The 23,095-nt window shown below is 39.8% G+C and overlaps 1 protein-coding gene across 4 annotated transcripts in view; it reads right to left on the reverse strand.

The window, feature by feature from the left end:
* The window catches only part of DYM (dymeclin), a 296,439-nt gene extending 277,189 nt beyond the window's left edge, over positions 1-19,250 (reverse strand). For 3 of the 4 annotated variants that reach the window (XM_019652742.1, XM_019652744.1, XM_019652743.1), the window contains exons 1-2: positions 18,976-19,250; positions 3,668-3,859 (exon numbers count right to left, since the gene is read on the reverse strand). In XM_019652742.1, coding sequence (XP_019508287.1) covers positions 3,668-3,807 — 140 coding nt within the window. In that variant the 5' untranslated portion in view covers positions 3,808-3,859; positions 18,976-19,250. The remainder of the gene's footprint in view (positions 1-3,667; positions 3,860-18,975) is intronic. The other variant, XM_019652741.1, reaches the window with a different exon arrangement.
* Positions 19,251-23,095: the final 3,845 nt, after the last annotated feature.

The raw sequence follows: 23,095 nt of genomic DNA on the forward strand, positions 1-23,095 counted from the left end.
ACACACACACACACACACACACACACACACACACACACACACCACACTCACACAGACATACCCCTTCTTCAAAAGTATATTAGCTATTAATATATTGGGTAGTCGGAAAAGTCATGCAAATTTTTTTTAAGTTTTTCGTTGCAAAAATGCATCATGACTTTTCCAACAACCCAATATTAGTTTTTGTTCTTTTTCCATTCAAATTTTAAAATTAGTTTATCATGATTCCCTCACCCCCCCCCCCAAAATAGCTGTTGGGATTTTAATTGGAATTGCCTTCAGTTTTTGGTAAATTTGGGAAGAACTGACATTTTTATGATAGTCTTCTTAATCCTTAAACACGGTACATAGCTCCATTTAGTTAAGTCTTCATTAATGTCTTTCAGAACAGCACATATAGGTTGTATTACAGTTTACATAAGTGAAAAGAAAATTTTAGCTAATAAATGATGTTCCCTTTATATACCTTTTTTTCTCTAAGTCTTATTACTATAATATGAGCAGTGGCACTGAATGACAGCTCCTCATGGATTAAGGAAATGGTTCCAAAATTTGTTGATGCTATAGCTCATCTCTAGTTTGACCTTTCCCACCCATCCACAGACACCTTTAATTTTCTAAAAATCTCAGAAGCAATAATAAGTTGCCACTTCACATAATATACAATTCACTCATCCTGTCACATAAATTGCAAACTACGTTAAACTTCTAAGGCCCAATCTAACTGTATCCAGAAGTTAGAAATTAAAATTTATTGCCAAAATATATGAACAGACAAGTCACAAAAAGGAAAGATCAATAATCCTTAATTCTTAAACATATAAAAATAAACATAATCTTGATCATTAAAGAAAGGCAAATTGAAACCATAAGGACCATAACATACATACATGTGCGTGTGCGTGTGCGTGTGTGTGTGTGTGTGTGTGTGTGTGTACACAGAGACACAGAGAGATTATTTTTTTTTAATTCATCCTCATAAGACAGCCAGTAAGCCTTTCCAACCCTGAGGTTGGTGGGAAAGGGGAAATACAAACGTAATTGTCACCATTATGTCATTTTTGTTACTGAAAATTGGTAAAGGAAAAGAATTACATGTTTACCCTTAATAATATACAGCAAAAACTATATTTATATAAACTATTTGATAAAGGAAAGCTCTTCTTTACAGAAAAATTCTACATAATAAATGCAGAAATGATCAAATAAGAAATATCACCATTTTGTAATCTCTTATTAAACAGGTGATTCAGACTAAAACCATCAATGGATGCTAAAACACACTCAAGCCTCTAATCAATCTTAGGATAACTGATATAAAACCATACATTTTCAGTACCCTAATTTAATACGAAGTACACAGCATCACTTATGAAATAACCTTGTCAAAATGTTTAACCTAAATTGTATCAAGCCTTTAAATCTGACTTCTAGTTTACAGAAAATACAGGAAATAAAATAAAATAAACAAATTACAAAGTATATGAAAAAAATAGGTAAATCCGAAAAGTGGAACCTTCTACAGAAAAACTGATCCAGTTTGTTCAAAATATTAACAGCACAGAGAAAAAACAGTGGCAGGGGTAGGTTGGTATTGTCATACAATGGACTATCACCCAGAAATGAAAAGGAGTGGAGTACTGTTACTGTTACATGCTATAATATATTCAGATTCCAGGGACTAGGACACAGACACCTGCAAGGGGCCAGTATTCTGCCTATCAGAATAAAGCTGTTAAAAATAAGTAAATAAAAATTTTTACGGTCTGGCCGAGTGATGTGTTGGTTAAGAGTTGGTTTGGGAAACCAACTCTGAGCAGCAGGGCTCCGGTTTGGATCCCACATGAGGGCCAGTGACGCTGTGCCCTCTACAGCTAAGATGGTGAACAACAGCTCGACCTGGTGCTGGGCTGTCGTGAGTGGCCGGCCATGGCGTAGGCTACAGTGAAGCTGCAGTGGGCTGCCATAAGCTACTGTGAGTAGCTGGCAGCGAGCATGAGCTGCCAAGAGCCGCCGTGAGCGGCCATCCAATGGCTGGCGAGCAATCTGCCTCACCCGGGAAGAGCGCAATGATAATACCAACATGGGCCAGTGAAGCGACGTCCTCCACAACTAGACTGAAGAACAAAAGGACAGCAACTAGTCTGTTCCCCTCCCCCAATTCCCCAATACAAAAATCTTAAAAAAAAAAAAAATTTTGCAATCTAGATATTGAGTATATATGGGAATTCAATATTCTAGTCACTCTACATTATTAAATGCCTGTCAGTTTTCATAACAAAGAATTAAAAGTGAGATATTGGTTTTTATCTATCAAACTAGTAAAAGTCAGAGTCTAAAAATGCATTAAATTGACAAAGGTGTGGGAAAACATACCTTCTCAGGCATTGCTGGTAGGAGTATAAATTAGTACAACTTTCATGGAGCACAGTTTGACAAAATCTACCAAAATCACAAATGCATATATGCACTTTGACCCAGCAATTCTGCTTTCTAAATTAGATATATATTTGTATGCATGAGAAGTGATGGATGCAGCACTATCTATTATAACAAAAGACTGGAAACAATCTAAATGTCCACCAATAGAAAACTGATTAAATATATGCTATGTGTACTCTGCAGCCATTTAAAATAAGGCAGTTGTGTATATGCTTATATATACAAGATATATTTTTCTTAACTGTGAAAACAAAGCAAGGAGACATCAATGAAAAAAGAAAAGGCAAAGTATAAGTATTATGTCACCACTTACGTTTCAACAATTTTGTAAAACTACATGATATATATACGAGGTCAGACAATTAAGTTCATGAACTCATCCTAGAAAAAAGTGCTACATACCTCATTGCTGAATATCACTATGGTCACCTTCGAAGTACTCCCCTTGGGAAGCTATGCGCCCATGCCAGTACCTAGTCCACCCTTCAAAGTAATTTTGGAACTTTTTTTCTGGAATGGCCATCAGAACTCTCCTCATATTACCCTTGATGTCCTGAATGTCATCAAAATGTCTTCCTTTCAGTATTTCCTTTATCTTCGGGTAAAGAAAGAAGTCATTGGGGGCCAAATCAGGTTAGTAGAGAGGATGTTCCAATACAGTTATTTGTTAACTGGCTAAAAACTCCCTCACAGGCAGTGCCATGTGAGCTGATGCACTGTCGTGATGCAAGAGCCATGAATTGTTGGCAAAAAGTTCAGGTCGTCTAACTTTTTTACGCAGCCTTTTCAGCACTTCCAAATAATAAACTTGGTTAACTGTCCAGTTGGTACAAATTCATAACGAATAACCCCTCTGATATCAAAAAAGGTTAACAACATCATTGCAACAGGTTCGCGAACTTAATTGTCAGACAGCGTATGCTTAAATAAACTTGTACAAAAGAAACTGCTACTGGGAATCACCTCTGAAGAAGGGAGGTGGCTGAGTAGGAGAAAAGAAAGAGAAAAACTTATTTACTACTTTTCATACCTTTTGGACTTTCTGTTGGTACATGTATGATAAACAGACAGGTAGACGATGGATGGATGGATGGATGGATGGATGGATGGATGGATGGATGGATGGATGGATGGAACATTAAAAAATATTTTTTTAAAAATGGGCATATCACACAAGTTTATGCGGTCTTCTATATGACTTTTCAACCTCCAAGTGATCTCTTACCTGCTGGTTGGTGCAGGAAAAGAAAAGGAGAGAAGCTGATTCCAGAACGGGTCATTCTCGGAGACAGATTCTGTGCCTGATAACTTTTTTAAGTATTCATTCTTAGGAAGATCATCAATTCTGCTGCTGTTTGAACCCATCTTCTAACCTGGTAGAATACTTGTCCTTAAACCTTCATTTCCACACGACAACCTATAAAGAATGAAAAGAAATTTCAAACTTGTTCAAAATAATCACCATACTTTTCCTACCCTTGACCTAAATGTAAAAACTATAAACTTACCAAAGGACATCACACCTCTATTTTTAAATATATTAGACATCAGATACAAAGTTACAAGGAGAAAAATGGGGCTAACATCTGTCTTAGCCAACGCAAACACAAAACTCGGAATCTATGCTTATAGATCATAGAATGGGCACTCCTCACTCCCCTAGGCAGCAACAACAGGGTGCTACCTGCTGAGAAGAGTGAAGGCAGTGCCCAAGGCAGCTGACGTGCCCAGGAAAAACAAGTTCAGCCAAGTGAAAATAGCCACTGAGGCACTCTGGCCAGAAAGTTCTACCTGCTCCTCATCCTCACAGAAAGCAAAGTAGAAAATTGAGGCCCATGGCATCTCTTCTGCAATGAGTCATGCCAAACACACACGACCTGGACCTAACTGATACGGAACTCCCAAGACTCTTACCAATGAAAACTAGAATAAAATGGAACTTGCAAAACCTACTATCCAAGCACCCCACTTCCTAAGAGTCCTATTGCTTTTCCCTCTCACTGTGCCTCAGAAGACTTCCTTGGCTTTCAGCTCTTGTTTCTCTCTTTTGTCAGTAACTGAGCCTATCTCCTGGTTTCATTAGTGAATTCCATGATATTACTTTCAAATCTCTCCTAGTCCCAACCTCTGACCAGAATGCCAGTTCTATTTATATCTCTAAAATATTTAAAAGGGCCGGCCGAGTGGCTCAGTTGGTTAAGAGCTCGCTCAAGAGTTTGAGCTCTGAGCAACAGCGGTTCGAGTCCAGCCCGAGCTGAGCAGCCACTGAGCTGCCAACAGGTAGCAGGATGGCTCAGCTAAAAAATATATATATATATATATATATTTAAGACTTTTTTAAACTCAAGGATAATATATTTTATATAATTATGTGATGATGATTTTATATATATATATATATATATATATATATATATATATATATATATATATATATATATATATATATATATATATATATATATATTATGAAGCAGTAATTTTGTGGATAACAATGTGCCTTACATAAGCCTGGACGAGAAATGAGAAACATGCTATTGCTGATGCTTTTAGTAGTAAACCTATCAAAAGACCTGTCTGTAATGCAATGTAATCAAGAACTCGATCTAGGGCCGGCTGAGTGGCTCAGTTGGTTAAGAGCTCGCTCAAGAGTGTGAGCTCTGAGCAACAGAGTTGTTGGTTCGATTCACGGTCCCAGCTGAGCTGCTGCTGAGCTGCCAACAGGTGGCAGGATGGCTCAGCTAAAAAAAAAAAAAAAAGAACTTGATCTTAACATGTATAAAACATTTCATCCTCCTTCCCAAAACCAGCCTCCCCTCTCTACTTCCCACTACTGCCTTAAAGTTCCCTTTATGTAAAAACTACCACATTATTTTTTTGTAGTATATATAATATCTCTCCTGAGGTAGATTATTCCTGAATAATAATTTAAAGTAAAAAAATATTGTTAAATAAATGAATTTTCTCTTTTTACCTGCTCTCCTTCATGAAGAATCTCACTGTGTGTCTTGTGCTCTGAGTGACTCCGGAACTAATATTTTGTCCTGACTTCTCAGTAAAAACCCAAACATAAATCTTTACTTAATGGACATTTCAATTTGATATCTTTCTATCATCATAGATTTTAAAAGAGATTTTATATTTGTCCCCTCAAATAAGCAACCCCTATAAAAGTCACTATTTCTATCAATGTTATCAACATTCTTGGCTCAAGTTATCTCACTCACATAATCAACCATTCATTCTATAAATACCTATTACACACTCACTATAAATGCTAGGTGTTATGCTGGGCACTGAAAATGCAAAAATGAGTAAGATTTTCTCCCTGCCATTAATGAACTCAAAGCCTACTTAACGCCAATATGGTAAGTATCACAATGGAGCTATTTATACACAAGAAGCTATGGAAATACAGGTACTTGCATATAGAAGCATCTGAGGCGGAGGGAATGGTATATGCAATGGCACTTTTACTTAGTCCATTTACTTATATGATCTATATGCCAGAAACTACTCTAGGTGATTTACAATAACTGATTCATTTACCAGTAATCCCCCCTTAAAAACTCTAAGAGGTGGCCACAATTTTCTCATTTTACAGATGAGGAAACTATGGCACAGACAGGTTAAGTCACTTCTCTAAGATCCCAGAGATAGTAAGTGACAAACGCCGGATGTGAACCCAGGCAACCTAATTCCAGAGTCTCTGGTCATTCCCGTTCCAATAGGGTGACTCTCCAATTATATCAGCAAGTCCTTTGGGTTCTACAACATCCACAATTCCACATAACATCGTTTAGATCCATGTCTTCCTTTATATTCCCGCTGCCTCCATGCTAGACCAGGCTTCTATCTCACATGACTTAGTGCGACAGTATCTGGATCTCTTTGCTTCCGACTTAGTGCGACAATATCTGGGTCTCTTTGCTTCCAGTCTTCCCACTTGGACTCACTTTGAACACTCCACTACTGTATGACTCCTTAAAAAAACAGCCCAGCATTGCAATGAAAACCAAAGGTCCTAGCATGAGACAGACCATGCGAGGTCTGTCTAGAGTCCGTCTGAATCTCCACTTTGCTGCTTATAAAACCCCACGGGGCCGGCCGAGTGGCGCGATGGTTAAGAACTGGCTTGGGATGCCAGAGGGCCCAGGTTCGGATCCCACATATGAGGGGAGGGCCAATGACACTGCCCTCTACAGCTAAGATGCTGAACACCAGCTCAACCTGGAGCTGGGCTGCCATGAGTCGCCGGCGACGGCGTAGGCTGCAGCCCCTGTGGCAGTGGGTTGCCATGGGCTACCGTGTGTAGCCAGCAGCCAGCATGAGTGGCCAGCAGCCGCAGTGAGTGGCCGTCCAGAAGCCGGCAACTGATCTGCCTCGCCCGGGGAGAGCGCAATGATGGTGCCAACTTGGGCCAGTGAAGCAACGTCCTCCACAACTAGACTGAAGAACAAAAAGACAGCAACTTGTCTGTTCCCCTTCCCCCAAATCCCCAGCACTGTTCCCATCCCCCCAATTCCCCAATAAAAATGTTAAAAAAAAACAAAACCCCACGGCATAACAGGAAAACGAACAGTACTTACAACTCAAGATTTCCTGAGGATGAAGCAAGATGACCCACGCAAAGCATTCTGTGAAGGACTAGGCACAGAGTATGCTTAGCCAAATGTAAGGTCAAATATAGCTTATTTTTAATATTAGCAGAATTACCACTTCCATCATTTCACTCGCCAGCACAAAAACATATAATGATTCTTCATTACCTAAAAACCAGAATACTGACATTCAAGACTCTCCACAGTCTGAAAGGTCACTTTCCAACTTTATTCCCAACTATCCTCCAAACCAGTGGTTCTCAAACTGAAATGGATGTCAAAAACGCCTGAGGAGCAAGTGGTTAAAAATGCAAATGCCTGGGCCACCAAAGTTCAGACTGTCAGGGTAGGGCCCAGGCATCTGCATTTTCTAAAAAGTATTCACAGTGCTTTTGATTAGTCTGTGAACCTCAATTTGCAAGTAAGTGCATAACAAAGTAGAAGCAAGCTATCTTCTCAACATCTAGCACACTCATCCACACCTCTGCTCCTGCCCTTCTTGCCTGCCGTCTACTGCCACATCTGTGCCACAGCGCCTTAGACCCTAGTCACTAAGCTCAGAGTTCTCTCTCTCCTTCTCCGTAGTCCTAGAGCACTCATTACCCTTCTAATAATGCCTTGTTTTGCTCTCTGGCTCTTATACTGCTATTTAACTTTTTAGATTATTCCTCAAGTCAATTTTACCATCATGGGTGAAAATAATACTGTGAACAAGAAATGATAGGCCCAATATTTTGTATTTTGTGAAATATCTGATGTATACATAAATTTAAATCTCCTCTTTATGTGTACTGATTCACTGTCACCTGATTTAATGTGCCTTAAATGGAGAGTGAATATTAGGGGATCTGAAAATATATGATAACCAAATTCTGTCCTAACACCCTCAAAATATGCAAATGATACCCACGTGCACTCTGCCCCAACTTATGTTGAGAATCCATTGATCAGAAGCTATATTCCCAAATCATCGGCTTCCTGATAACACACATACACACACACACACACACACACACACACACACACAATTTGTAATCAAGAGACTTTAAGACGAAACCTCATAGTTGAAACAGGAGAGCAGAGAAATACTGGGCAATGGTCACTAGCTAAAGGCCATGTTAAACACCACAGGTGCCACTAATGGAACATTCTCTAAAAGGTTACTATGTTCCAAGTGCTATATTAAGTACAGTTGGGTATTCCACTCCAGTGAAATGAGAGTAATGAAAATAAAAAGATATAAGCCCACAAATATAAAATCAAAGGTGTGGAAGATAGAAAGGTGACAAGAAGGGTAGTAACGGAACTGGCAGAGCTGAGGACACCCCAACACAACCTCCTGCCAAAGAGGACACTAACAAGATGCAAGTCAATCCACCCCATGGAACCCTGGGAAGGCAAAACAGCTGGAAAAACACCATGGAAAACGGGGGCAAGGTGCAGGCCTAACACCCATGGATTTCCCTCTCCCCATCCCCAAGTGGGAAATCATGTGTGTGCTCTCTGTAGAAATCTGACTGTACAGACTGGACTCTGAAGCCAAGGCTGGGAAGTGTAATGAGGTAGAAGATGAAAACAGGAGAATGAAGTTAAAATGTGCTTGCTCCAGTTACACATTGGAGGTGGGCTTCCCAGCCTCCAAGGCAGGAGATTGGAGGATTCATCTCAAGAGAAACTGAAGGGGAACCCAAGGAAAAGATACAGATACTTGGGATTACCCCCATTTAAAAAGCTGGCTAGCCACCTACAGCAATGCCTACCACTCAACAAAATCCACTCACACAGAGCGCTTCTAATCAATTTTGGGAGTCTCAATTTTAAGTAAGAATGGACAATAAAAAATGATTAGATACGTTTGAATAGCCTCCAAAATGAAATAAAGAAACCAAAGAAAGGAATCAGAAAACAAATGACTGAGAGAAGAAAAAATTAAAAACTGAAATTAATATCCTCAGGAGGATAATAAAAACAATAAGTGTAAACATTTTATGTAGCACCAACTATGTCCTCAAGGCACTATTCTAAGTGCTTTACACATAATGACTCATTTAATCCTCACCACAACCTATGAGGTAGTACTTTTATTATTCTCACTGCCTAGATCATGGGTTAGCAAATTGTGGTCCAAAAGGCAAATCCAGCCTGCTGCCTGAAGAATCATGTTTTACTTGTTTAAATGGTTGAAAAAAAAAATATTTGTGACACATGGAAATTATACTCATATGAAATTAAAACTTCAGTGTCCATAAGTAAAGTTTTATTAGGACAAAGTCACACTCATTTATTTACATATTGCCTATAGCTCCTTTCGTGATATAACAGCAGAGTGGAGCAGTTGAAGCTGAGACCATATGTGGTGTTCTCATCCATTTATACTGCTATTCAACGCACTACAAATCTCAATGACATATGTAACAAAGACAGAATTTCAAGAGCTATGTGTATTGCCACAGTGCGACATATTAATTTTATTACTGGTAGAAATCTATCATGCCAAAACAAGATAACAAGAAATTCTGATAACACACTTTTAAGTCACAGTGAAGTGCAGATTGTTTTTAATCTAAGTAGATGTCAAAGCATTATGTTTACTATGTAATAGCATCACAGCCAGCAAAATACAATATAAGAAGACATTACCAACTAAGCACTCATCACAATAGCCTGACGTGCCCTACCTCACTACACTCACTCCCAATTCATGAGAGTAATGATCAGGAAAAACAGAAAACTTAAAGCAAGGCATTTCACCACAGCAGAATGTCTTCCCAAAATAAAAAATTAAAACGAGGCTATAACCAAAGTAAGTTTCCCAATGGTTCATTTGTTAACCAATCAAGGAAAGTCATTTGCCATCATGAATTAAGTTAAATTGTGTTTCATTACAGTAGCCAAAGAAATGTGTTCAGAGAAGATAAACATCTTTAAGACTTATCTGTCAGTGAAAATAGTTGCCAGGGGCCTGCCGAGTAGCATGTTGGTTAAGAGTTGGCTTGGGACGCCAGCTCTGAGCAGCAGGGCCCCAGTTCGGATCCCACATGTGGGCCAGTGACACTGAGCCCTCTACAGCTAAGATGGTGAACAACAGCTCGACCTGGAGCTGGGCTGCAGTGAGTCGCCAGCAATGGCGTACGCTGCAGTGAAGCTGCATTGGGCTGCCGTAAGCTACCGTGAACGCTACTGTGAACAGTGGCAGCCAGCATGAGCGACTGCCATTGGACAAGAGCGGCCATCCAATGGCCAGTGAGCGAATGCCTCACCCGGGAAGAGCACAATGATAATGCCAACATGAGCCAGTGAAGCGAAACCCTCCACAACTAGACTGAAGAACAAAAGGACAGCAACTTGTCTGTTCCTCTTCCCCGAGTCCCCAACGCTGTTCCCCTCTCCCAATTCCCCAATAAAATCTTTAGAAAAACAAAAAAAAGAAAATAGATGCCTGAAGAACAGATTGTATGGAACAATTACAGCCATGAATGTTTCCCAAAAAAATTGAGAAAATAACAATTCAGTACAATCTGAAGTGGAGTCTGCTAAAATGTATATAACAACTGATGTGGTAAAAACATGTGTGGAGCAGAAAAAAAATCTTAGCTGGGAAAACGTACAAACCTCATGAAAATGCAAGGTGTTTAAAGCCTATTCACTGTTCAGTATATTATCAATCAGCAGGTGTTTTGCATAAAATATCTGAATCTGTGTTATTGAACCAGTTACAATGGTTAACTTCATTTGCTCTCATGAACTTAACTGTCACTAATTCCATGAAATTTTTGTTAGAAAGAGAAGCTGAATATCCTGATATGTCCTATTACACATCAATATAATGGCTTAACAGTGGTATAGTTTTATTGACATTTTAAGCTCAGAGTTGAGGCTCAAATTTTTCTGAACAAGAATAATCCCCCTCAGCCAAATTATCGAACATTGCATGGCTTTGAAAATTTGCTTTTGCTGCATATTTTATAGTAGAATTTCTCAATGAATTCAACATAAAATTAGAAAGCAACAGTACTTACATGCAAAACCTATACTGAGGTTTTCTTTGTCATTTTGAGGACAACTGACATTGTTTGATCACAAGTAATGTCTGCTTTGTACACTTCCTATTGTCAAAACAAGATGCAAGATCTCCAGTCCCACACAAGCGTGCAATAGAAATTTTTTCCAAAATCAAAATACAGTTCCAGGAGCATTTTTGAGACCCCAATGCAAGTACAAAAGTATTTTCCACATTTCAAAAACCATTTAAGGGGGGAGGGGGGTTGTTACTTTGTGAGGGTGAAAAGGATAACTATTGCATTGTTCTGTACACCTGAAACTAACAATAAAAAAATTAAAAAAAACAACACATTTAACTGTGCAATGAGGAAGATCCACCTACCCCTCAATTGGAAGTGATTATTCTGCAATGGAATGATTTGTTAAAAGGTAAATATCTAGAAAAAAAATCTAACAAAATTCTAAAGATGCCTTTCAAGTAATAAATATGCTCTACTAAAACCACATGTTCATGGATTGATATCAATATTTGGCAGTACCTATCTGTGTAAGAAGATATTTTCAAAGACGAAATACACAAAAGCTCATTACAAATCAGCATTAAATATAAACATGTGTAATCAATCTTGATGGTAGGGAACTCTAACTTTAAATCCCAATTAAGTAAAATGTTATCCCTTGCCACCAAAAAAAGAGATTTCATTCTCATCAGCAAACCTTTATTACCAAAAATAGAAGCTCTCAACCATTATTAGCATTTTATTTTGAATTTCATCAATAAAAATCTTGTGTAAAATTTTTCTCTCGTTATGTAAGTACCAACATAACAACCTTCATTTTGTCAGTTGGCCCATAAAGCCTAAAATACTTACAATCTGGCCCTTTACACAAAATGTCTGCCAAGTCTTGGCCTAGAAGAATAAGCTGAGGCAAAGAAAGGTTAAGTAACTTGCTCAAGGTTACAGAGCTAGAAAGTGACACACCAGGTTGCAGACCTAGGAGGACTGGGTACAGGAACCATTCTCTTAAACCACTATACCGCCTTGCTTCCATAAACCAAGAACAAGATGTCATAAAAAAGGAAATAATCGAAGAACAAGAAAGAAAACTTGAAATTAAAAATTGGATAAAGGGCCGGCTGAGTGGCGCGATGGTTAAGAACTGGCTTGGGACGCCAGAGGGCCCCGGTTCGGATCCCATATATGAGGGCCAGTGACACTGCCCTCTACAGCTAAGATGCTGAACAACAGCTCAACCTGGAGCTGGGCTGCCGTGAGTCGCCGGCGTCGGCGTAGGCTGCAGCCCCTGTGGCAGTAGGTTGCCACGGGCTACCGTATGTAGCCAGCAGCCAGCGTGAGCGGCCGTCCAGAAGCCAGCAACTGATCTGCCTCACCCGGGAAGAGCGCAATGATGGTGCCAACTTGGGCCAGTGAAGCAACGTCCTCCACAACTAGACTGAAGAACAAAAACGACAGCAACTTGTCTGTTCCCATCCCCCCAATTCCCCAATAAAAAAATCTTAAAAAAAGAAAAAATTGGATAAAAATTTCAATACAAAGGAGGTCAAGGAAACTCCCCTAAGAAAGAACAAAAAGCCAAATGGATGGGAAACAGGAGATGCAAAATTAGAAGACCCATTTAGAAGATCCAAACAAGAGTCCCAGAAAGAAAACACAAACAAAACAGAGGGGTGTCACACTGTCAAGTCAGGAGCCTAGAAGGGTGGGTCTGAGATTTACCTTAGGTGCATGCTAAGACATGAAGCCTCTGGGGACAAAAACAATTCACTGCTCACAGCAACGGCAGTAGCCAGGGTAACATCTTGCATCAGTTTCCTGGGCCCCAATCCCCACAGGTCTTTCAAAGTATTTGGTAAAAATTAGTAATATGTTCATGAAAAACTAAGCAAATAGGAGTGGGGGGAGGCACGGAAACAAGGTAAACTAAACTCAGCTCAGCAGTGACCGATATTTATTCGTATGTAGCCATAACAATGGAAAGACTGAACACTAAATTAACCAAGATTTCACCTATAGCTGCACTGGAGAGGCTGGGAAAACGGGAGGGGAAGGAGGAGGAGCACCTCATCTACTGTAACCAGGAATCAATGGGTTATTATCTAAGATTGATAAATCACAAAACAGCCATTTAGACATAATTCTAAAATGTTAAAAGCAGTTGCCTCTGAGGACCAGGCTAAAACAAATGGTACTGCTGATTTTTTTTTAATATGTCTTCTAACATTATCTCAATATACAAGCATTATTAGATGTAGAAAATTAACTTTTCAATCAATTTTAGAGACAGTATTTACTATTTCACAGCCATTGATTCATATAAACAACTCAACATGCAAATACTAAAAGAACAGTGCAGGGATGAAAAACTAACAATACTGAAGATATATCATATTATGGTTATGTAAGCACAAGGAGTCTGGCAGTATTTCCTGAGTGCCAACAATGTGCCCAGGTTAAAACTGCAAGGAATGGAATTTATTTATAGTCAAGTGAGAGATACAGATAAGTCAATATGAAATTATAATATGGCAACCATTCAAGACTCAGGGAAAGCTTCCCAGAGATCATGCCATAAAAGCTAAGACCTGAAGGGTAACAAGGATTGGCCTGGTTGGGTGTGGGGTTCAGAAGATTTTCAAAGCAAAGAGAATGGCAATGGGTGAAGGCTTAAGGTTAAGACAAAAACAGGCAAAGCCCATTCAAGGAACTGAGAGAAGTTCAACAGGGCTGGAGTAGGGAGGGAATCAACGTGGAGGCAAAGAAGGCTAGAAAAGCAAGCAAGTGCCTGCTTCATGCTTTATGTGGAGACTTACTAAAGGGCATGTTTTCTACTGTGTCCATTTTAACCGTAAAGTCGCATATATACCTAAGTCTTTTAGATCAGTGAACACTGATGATTTGAAAATATCCATGTTCATGCCAGAACTGTCTTGTGGGTACCAGACCACTTACCTGACTGCCTGCCGTACATCATCCCTTGCAAGTCAACATGCCCAATACTGAACTTTATATCCTCCCCCACCCATCTCCAATTTCTCCTTTTGTACCACCCATTCAGATATCCAAGCCCAGAAACCTGAAGGAAGAGGAAAAACAACTAGTATTTAGAATGTGTATGTTGACAGATACATTAAAGTATTTTCATTTAAGTCTAACAAGCATATAAAAGCAAATATTAGCTCTACTTCTCAGATGAGAAAACTAAAGCCCACAAAGGTTGAGTAACACACCAAAGCACCTACCTAAGTAACAAAACTAGGGTTCAAACCTAGGGTTTTGGGAAAGTTTGTAGGTTAGTCTGGAGTCCACTGACACAGAAACTAATTATGAATATGATAGAAACGTCCATTGCTGACCCCAATCTCCAGTCCATTCTCTCTTACAGTAATAACTCTGATTTGGGCTGAACACATTCCTGTCCAGCTAAAAGATACGTTTCCCGATCTCATGTGCAGCCAGTAAGGTCATATGACTAAGTTCTGGTTAATACTGAACTTTTTTAAGAATGTACAGGCACTTCTTTGTCCATTCCTGCATCCTGCTGCTTAGATATTAGCTAGAATGCCAACAGCCACCCTGGACCAGGAAATCAAGGGCAACAAGCTAGGGAAGACAGAGTAAGAAAGTGGAAAGAGGCTGGTCCCTAATGACAATGGAGCCACCATACCAGCCCTGAACTGTCTACCTCTAGTCTTCTTTCTCGAGGACCAAACATGTTTAAGCAATTATTTTTCAGGTCTCCGTTACTCACAGGCACACCTAATCCTAACTGATACAAGAGGCTTTGAAAGTATTTTGAGAGAAGGGTGGAGGGCTGCAAGAGATATATTGAAGGAAGAATTGTCAAGATTCAGTGACTGACTCAATCTAAAAAAGAAAATTATCATCAGTTATATGACACACGAAAGGTTTTTTTTTTTTAATTCTTCCACTGTCCTTATTGGAGTTATGGCCCTTTGGTGTCTGCATTTTTTAATTGAGATATAACTGACATATATTAGTTTCAGGTGGACAACACAATGTTTCAATATATGTATTAATATTAATATACAGTGTGAAGTGATCACCAGAATAAGTCTAGTTAACATCCATCAACACACAGTTATATTTTTTGTGATGAGAATTTTTAATATCTACTCTTAGCAACTTTCAAACATGCAATGGAGTACTGTCAACTCTAGTCACCATGCTGTATACATTACATCCCTAGGACTTATTTATTTTATAACTGGGGGTTTGTACCTTTTGGCTACCTCCACCCATTCGGCCCACACCCACCCCCCCTACCCGCCTGGTATCTACATTTCTAAATAATGCGATAAAAATTAGAGAAGACATTAAAAGCTACTAACCAAACTTCCTAAAGGGAACGAAAAATAAAACAAAATCTTTTTGTAAATACAACCTATTTGTAAAGGTGTTCTCACCAGTCTAGTTCAGGCTTTTTGGTCTAAAAATAAGTAACATGAGGATAACTTACAAACTGTTTACAAACAGTTTGTAAGTAGAAGTTCAGAGCATTAAGCTCAGCTAGGAACCTTACTAGAGAAAATAAATATCTGCTCCTGCCTTGAAGCTTAACAATTCCCACTTAACTGGTAAGTGATACTAAAACACACCACCATCAGAGAGCCAGGACCTTCACACCCCGAGACAATCAACACCTCGAGAGCTAAGGTGGAAAGCAGAACCCGCTCAGGAAGCAGGATACCAAACTAGAGGACTTCCTGAAATCCCCCCCACCTCTAAGATTCAGTCTTCTTCTGGTCCTAAGAAAAGAGCAGTAACAGCCATCTTGCCCCCGTGATTTTCAGGCCCACAGCACTCAATCATGCCCACCTGGGTCACAGAAGGAAAACTCTGGAAGGGGCTTCAAGCCCAAGTCTCACAATAGCTCATCTTCCTGAAAGTTAAGTCTTCCTCTTGAATTGGGGGTGCCTCTATTCCCCACAGCTCTCTCTCACTCTGGGCACAGGAACCATCATCACTGCCTCAGAATGCCCTGTGACTTCAAGTAGCAGTTGAGCATTATTTACACTCTGATTACAAGCATACAGTATTTTAAAAACATGAACATGAAAGAGACCAAAACACAGAAAAACATCACATGCTGTTACATTGCTTTTATACTTAATCACTTTTAAAGGTCTCATTTTACCAAAGCCTACACTACAAGTATCACAGGTATTTCCCATATATTTGTTTATAGTCACTAGAAAGGAAAATGGAACAATTCTCTCTAGCACTAACCATTTTCATTTATCTACAAAGTGAAAGATGACACTTAAACTGCATTTGTAGCAGCGAACAAAATCACCTATTTTCTTAATAGGTAATGTAGCAGCAGGATGGAGGAAAATATCAGCAAAATATCCCAAAATGCAACGTGGTTGGCAGAATTAGAGCTCCTAAAGATGTCCACATCCTAATCCATGGAACCTGGGATTCTGTTATCTTACATGATAAAAGGGATTAATGCAGGTGCAATTAATGCAGGTGCAATTAAATTAAGGACCTTGAGATGGGAAAATTATCCTGAATTAATCAGGAGGACCTGACCTAATCACTTAAAAGTGAGAACCTTTCCCAGCTGTGGTCAGAGACTGACTACACAAGAATGGTCAGAGATGCAAGGATGCTGGCTCTGAAGACAGAGGAAGGGGACACAAGCCAAGAAATGTGGCAGCCTCTAGAAGCTGGAAGACGCAAGGGAACAGGTTCTCCCCAGAAGCCTCCAAAAAGGAACACAGCCTTGCTGACACACTGATTTTAGCCCAGGGAGACCCACTGCAGACTTCTAACATACAGAACTTTAAAATAACAAATCTGTGTTGTTTTAAACCATTAAATTTGTGGTAATTGTTACAGTAGTCATAGAAAACATACACACACACATTGAACAACTTGTAACAATACGCGTATGTGAAATTATCTAGAGAAGAAAAGCAGAGTCAAATTGCTCAAACATTTACAGCATTATGAGCATAATAACTATTTGTGCATGTGGTGGTATATTTCACTTCTATTACTCTCTACCCTCACAAAACTTAATCCATTAAAAAGCCAGCCAAAGTAATAATTATTCAAACTTTTGTAGAAGGATGAACCATATTAACCAAGAAAACAGGATAGCAGGATCAACTGGAAAAAATCAGGAAACAATTATACTATACGTTTTAGTCAAACATCAAAGTGTTTGCATTGCTTATTCCCCTTGTATCAAATGGATACCACATTTTTAAAATAAGTCCTTAGATACTGATGATGGTATTAAGAGCTTCCTATTCATTTTTAGGTGTGATAATGGTATTGTGTGTCTATTAAAAAGAGACTGACTCAATCTTCTACAGATACACAGTATACTCAAATATTTACAAATGAAATGATATGTTTATGATCTGCTTTAAAATAACTGGGAGCAGGGATATGAATGGACAGAGGCATAGATAAAGCTAAATTATAAATTAGCCTGAGTTACTAATTGTTGGAGCTGAGTAACAGGTACATGAGAGTGTATTATTCCATTGTTGGAACTTTTCTATACTTAAAGGGTACAAAAACAAAGCCTTTAACCTATCATAATAATACAGACTCTTAATATATTTAATACTTGAATTTCCTTCCTGTAACACTGCCCCACCTCAATTCTCCGCCGCTTAATCCACCAGCAACTGAGAGTTTCATCAATTATTCTTCCTTCATCCCCACCTCATTCTGCCCTATTTACTGACCTTATGAGTTTCAGCAAGTCACCTAACCTCTAAAAGACTGGTTCTTCACCCGCAGAACAGAAATATTTATACTTGCCCTGTCTACCTCTGAGTTGCCGAGGGGATTACATAAGATAAAAACTACAAAGCAGAATAATCACTCTAGAAATCTACAGTCATACATTTCATGCTCGGCAGCAAACATTCACTTATTCCTGTCATCCTCTTCCCTTCCACCTCCAGTTCCTCTCTTGAGCCCTCAAACTCATGGGCCCAACCGCCTGGTTCCTCTGTGAGGTTACACTCCTCTCCACCGCCTCCACCCCCCAGGTTCTCATATCTTTCAGCAAAGCACCTTCTCGCTACACATCTCTCCCTCCAACCTCTGTTCTCCCCTTTCAAGGATCCCACGCCAACGGGCCCCCTAGTCCGTCTATCCTGTGTAGCCCTTTGCTGGCACTGGGACATTCAGACCATCCCTTTACTACCCCTTGCCAGTACGTTCATCCTATCAGCGTTATCACCCCATTACCTTCCATCCCCACTACTGACCCCCAGTTCCCAAACACCCTCCTTCACCCTTCAGGTAAAACGCAACTGCTAGTTGCCAGGGGAGGGGAAGGGGAGAAAGAGCAGTGACTGCTTTTGGATATGGGTTTCTTTTGGGGGTGATGAAAATGTGGAATTAGTTGCACAACCCTGTAAACATGCTAAAAACCACTGAGTTGTACTTCAATTGTACTTTTAAAGGTGAATTTTATGGTATGTGAATTACATCTCAATAAAAAAAATGTATATGTCAAAAAAATAAAAAACCACCATGGCTCACCCCGCCCATCATCACACACCCATTTGTCCGCCTTGTCTCCCAAAGCCATCGACTTGCTCTTCGGTATCCCAACACCCAACACTAGGCTCGGACGGAGGTCCCTCACTCTGGTGAGGAACACACCCCCTCACCCCTCGGCTCTAAGTGCCGCTGAACCCTGGAAGCCGGGGAGGATCGGGGGCAGCTCTCGCGCGGCTCCGGCACAGCCCTGCGAGGGTGGTTCCGTCCCCCGCGGGCAGGCAGGGACCCTTCTCCGCCTCCTCGGCGGCGCTACCCCTCAGCTCCCGGCGCTGACCGGGGGAGGGGAAGGAAGGGTGTCCCCTAAGCGGCTCTGACGAGGAGCTGGGGGTCCGGCAGATCTCGCAGCCCACCTGTCTCAGCCGGCCGGGAGATCCGTTTCCAGCTCACCGACAGACCAGCGGGCGGCAGAGGGGGAACAGGACAAGCCGACAAGCCGTGATCGCTGCTGCAGCTGGGATGGCGCACGCCGGCTCAGGCCTCCATGTTTCCGTGTCTCTGCGGCTCCGGCTCGGCTCCGGCTCGGCTCCCGCCCCGGCCGCGTCGCTGCGGAGGCCCGGAGGCGGGGAAAGAAGAGGAAAGCGACAGAGAACGCAGCTGGGAGCCAAACGACCCGGCGCGCTCCTGCCGGCGGTCACGTGGCACGCATCGCGCGGGCTTCTGGGAAATGCAGTCCTTCGGGCTTTAGGCGTTTCTCTACCCTCGTAGCGCCTGCAGAGCAAAGGCAAAGCCACGTTGCAAGATCGAGAAGTCCTTAAGCCCTCTCCTACCCTGTGCTCGAGTCTTTGCTTATATCCCACGCCACTTAACATTCTGGTGGCTTAACTTTATTAATGCCCCTGTTCGTTCCAATCGAATAATCATCCCAGAATCAAGCAATTCCTTGTAGCACTCTGAAGAACTGGGAAATAGGAATTTAATTTTTTTTCTTTTTCTTTTTTTATTTTTAATCTTTGTTTAATCCCTTATACCAAGGGCTAATTTTCAGAAAATAATTTTTCATGGAGGCGGTTAACAGGTATAAAACTGTCTGCAATAATATCAGAAAGGACAGGTCCGGCAGGAAAGAGTAACAGTGCCAAAAATCTGGAATTTTAAGTCAGATGAGCTGAGGTTACCAGATTGACGTCCTTGAGCTATTATAACACTACTCCCGGCCAGTTTTCTCATCCAAAATATATACAAGATGATGGTGATACTTCCCATATAGGACTATTGACAATATCAATAATAATATTAATAATTAACAACTCACATTATGGGCTGTTTTCTATGTGCTATGCACTATCTTGTTTATCTAATTAACACTATGAGATATCACTGTTATTTCCATTATATAGTTAGTATGTTCCAATGTACTCTGAAAAATACTATACACATCTTATATACTTTTCCAGCATATATTGCCAATAAATTCCCTGAGTTTGCAGAAGTATTACAGGGAAACATACTAAAACATAAGATAACTAAGAGCCTAGCTAAAAAGAGGTATGCCCCTGTTATACAGCCATTGTAAAAAAATGCTATGCACCTGAAACTAATATAAAATAAAATTCAATGTCAACTATGATTTTTAAAGTCACAGGGCATATAATCAATAATATTGTAATAACTATGTACAGTGTCAGATGAGTAATAGACTTATTGTGGTTATTTATCACTTTGTGAGGTATATAAATATCTAATTACTATGTTGGTTTTGTACACCTGAAACTAATAAAAAAAGAACGCTATGGGCTGGCCGAGTGGCTCAGTTGGTTAAGAGCTCGCTCAAGAGTTTGAGCTCTGAGCAACAGCATTTCGAGTCCAGCCCGAGCTGAGCAGCCGCTGAGCTGCCAACAGGTAGGATGGCTCAGCTAAAAAAAAAAAAAAAAAAGAATGCTATGAATACAGGTTCATGATCTATTGAGTGGAAACAGTATGTATAGTATTATCCAATTTTTTGTAAGTGAATTATAGTTACAATACCTATGTTTATATGCCAGGGGGGAAAGTTTAAAAGAATATTAACAATTATTAACTTTGGGGAATGCATGATTAATTTAGGTTTTTCCTATGTGTTCTCTAATTTTTCTGCAATGAATATGAATTACATGTAGAATTTTATTTTAAAATTATAGCAGAGAGTCAGACACCAAAACCAAATTCAAAGTAGTTCATAATTTTGTTTGTACCCAAAACTACAGTCTACCTACCCCAAATGTCCTAGCAACAATTGTGAGCATCTCTTCAGAAATGGATTTATAGACCAAAAGCCACTTATTCTACTTTGAGACAATCCTGTTAGTGAAATGTAACATCCCATCCTTTTTGTATTTTTTGGATAGCTTGAAATAATGTTGCTAGGCAAACATCATAAATCAGAGAGTAAGATTAGGAATGGTTTTCACAATATATAAAGTATGCACTAGAGTGGCAGTCCTTCAAAAACTATTTATCATACATGTAATATGCAAAGTATTATCCTTCATCACCAACTTTAATACTGCCTGCACAAGTATCATGATAACTTTGACTGACTTGACTACTTCAGTGTCTATTTAGTGCAAAAACACTAACAGAAAAGCCATGAAAACCCTCCCAATAAATGTAACGGGGTATCCTGGATCGATCCTGGAACAAAAAAGACAATAGTAGGAAAACTGAAGTCCAAATGAAGTCTGGAGTTTAAGGCTATTGTACCAATGTTAATTTCCTAGTTTTGACAAATGTGCTATGGTTATATAAGATATTAACATTAAGGGAAAAGGGGTGAAGGATATATGGGAACTCTGCACCTTGCAACTTTTCAGGAAATCTAAAATTATTCCATGGGGCAGGCAGAATAATGACCCCCTGAAGATGTCCACATCCTAATCCCCAAAATCTATGACTATGTTAGGTCAGGTGGCAGAGGGGAATTAAAAGTTGCAGATGGAATTAAGAATGCTGATGAGACGACTTTAAAATAGGGAGATTATCCTGAATTAGCAGAGTGGACCCAATGTAATCACGAAAACAAAAAATGAGACACAGGGGGGAGAAGAGAGTCATAAATATGGCTCTGGAAGATCAAGGAATGCAATGTGAAGACCAGACATTGCTGGCTGTGAAGATGGCAAGAGACTGAGACTGTGGGTGGTGGCCTCTAGGAGGTGGAAAAGGCAAGGAAACAGATTATACCCTAAAGCCTCCAGAGGGAACACCATCTTGCCAGATACCCTGATTTTAGCTCAATGAGACCTTGTCAGACCTCTCACCTACAAAACTAGAGAATAATACATTTGTGCTGTTTTAACCACTAAATTTGTGGTAATTTGCTGTAGAGCAATGGAAAACAAATACATTCAAAAATAAAAAGTTTAATGAAAAAGAAAACTTCCCAATGCCTACGTGTCTTCCCAACACATTTGCCAACCTGGGATTGTACAAATATTCATGCTACTTAGAAAGTAACTGTAAAACAGACAATGCACCAAAAAGTATACTTCACTTTGGAAGGCATGCAATTATTATTTTTTATTTTTGCAGCAGATTTATAACCTTCCCAGCTCATTGTGATTAGACTATTGTGAAAAGCAAGCATATCCAGAAATATGTGGAGTTACACAGGAAAGTCAAACAGGCAGTGAAATGTCAAGTGAGTCATTGGAAACACTACGGTGTCTCAAATTTCAGCCCTGTGTGACCTTCTTCATCTTCCTCATTACTCAGCGACTTTCCAAGGAGGTATTTACAATGAGGACTGGAGCTTCTGCTTGAGGACATCCATTTAGCTCATTCATTCATTTGTTCAATGAATATTTACTTAGCAATTCTGAGTGCTCTGTGCTTCAGACCTGGACCTGGCCTCAAGAAGCATAAGGTCTAGTGGAAGAGACAGGCAATTATACAATACAATTAAACATCAGGTTAAATTGCCATGAAGGACAAGAACAGCCAGAACAGCCTGATATGTAGCCCCATTTCCGAGAAATAAATGGTGAAAATTAATCACCTGGGACTAGCAGAACCAGAATTTTCATCAACATCTTAGTCACAAAACATACACACATGTATATATGCAATATATCAAAATATATATGTAATTTGACCTAATTCTCACAACTTTGTAATTAAGTATTACTATCTCCATTTTACCCATGAGAAAACATAATACACAACAGTTTGGGGTTTTTTTTAGGTTACTGAAATTTATACAACTAGTTACTCAGACCTTCAAAAATTTACATTCTAATATAAACAACATATAATAGCACATTTCAAAGAGAATGGATTTTATGGTTGTTTTATGCTGATGTCATTATAAAGTTAGTTTTTTGGTAAAAGAGAGATTATGGATTAGAATTGAACTTTAAGACTCTTGGGCCAAAAAAAGTCTGCTGATGTCTGTCTCTGGAAGTCAGGAAATCCCAGCTGGAAGGCCACACATTGTGGCTCGAGACCAAATCCACAGACTGGCAAAAATACAATGAGTGTCAATATACTGGATGG

This window comes from Hipposideros armiger, unplaced genomic scaffold (assembly GCF_001890085.2).
Source record: "Hipposideros armiger isolate ML-2016 unplaced genomic scaffold, ASM189008v1 scaffold_186, whole genome shotgun sequence".
NCBI classification, from domain to species: Eukaryota; Metazoa; Chordata; class Mammalia; order Chiroptera; family Hipposideridae; genus Hipposideros; species Hipposideros armiger.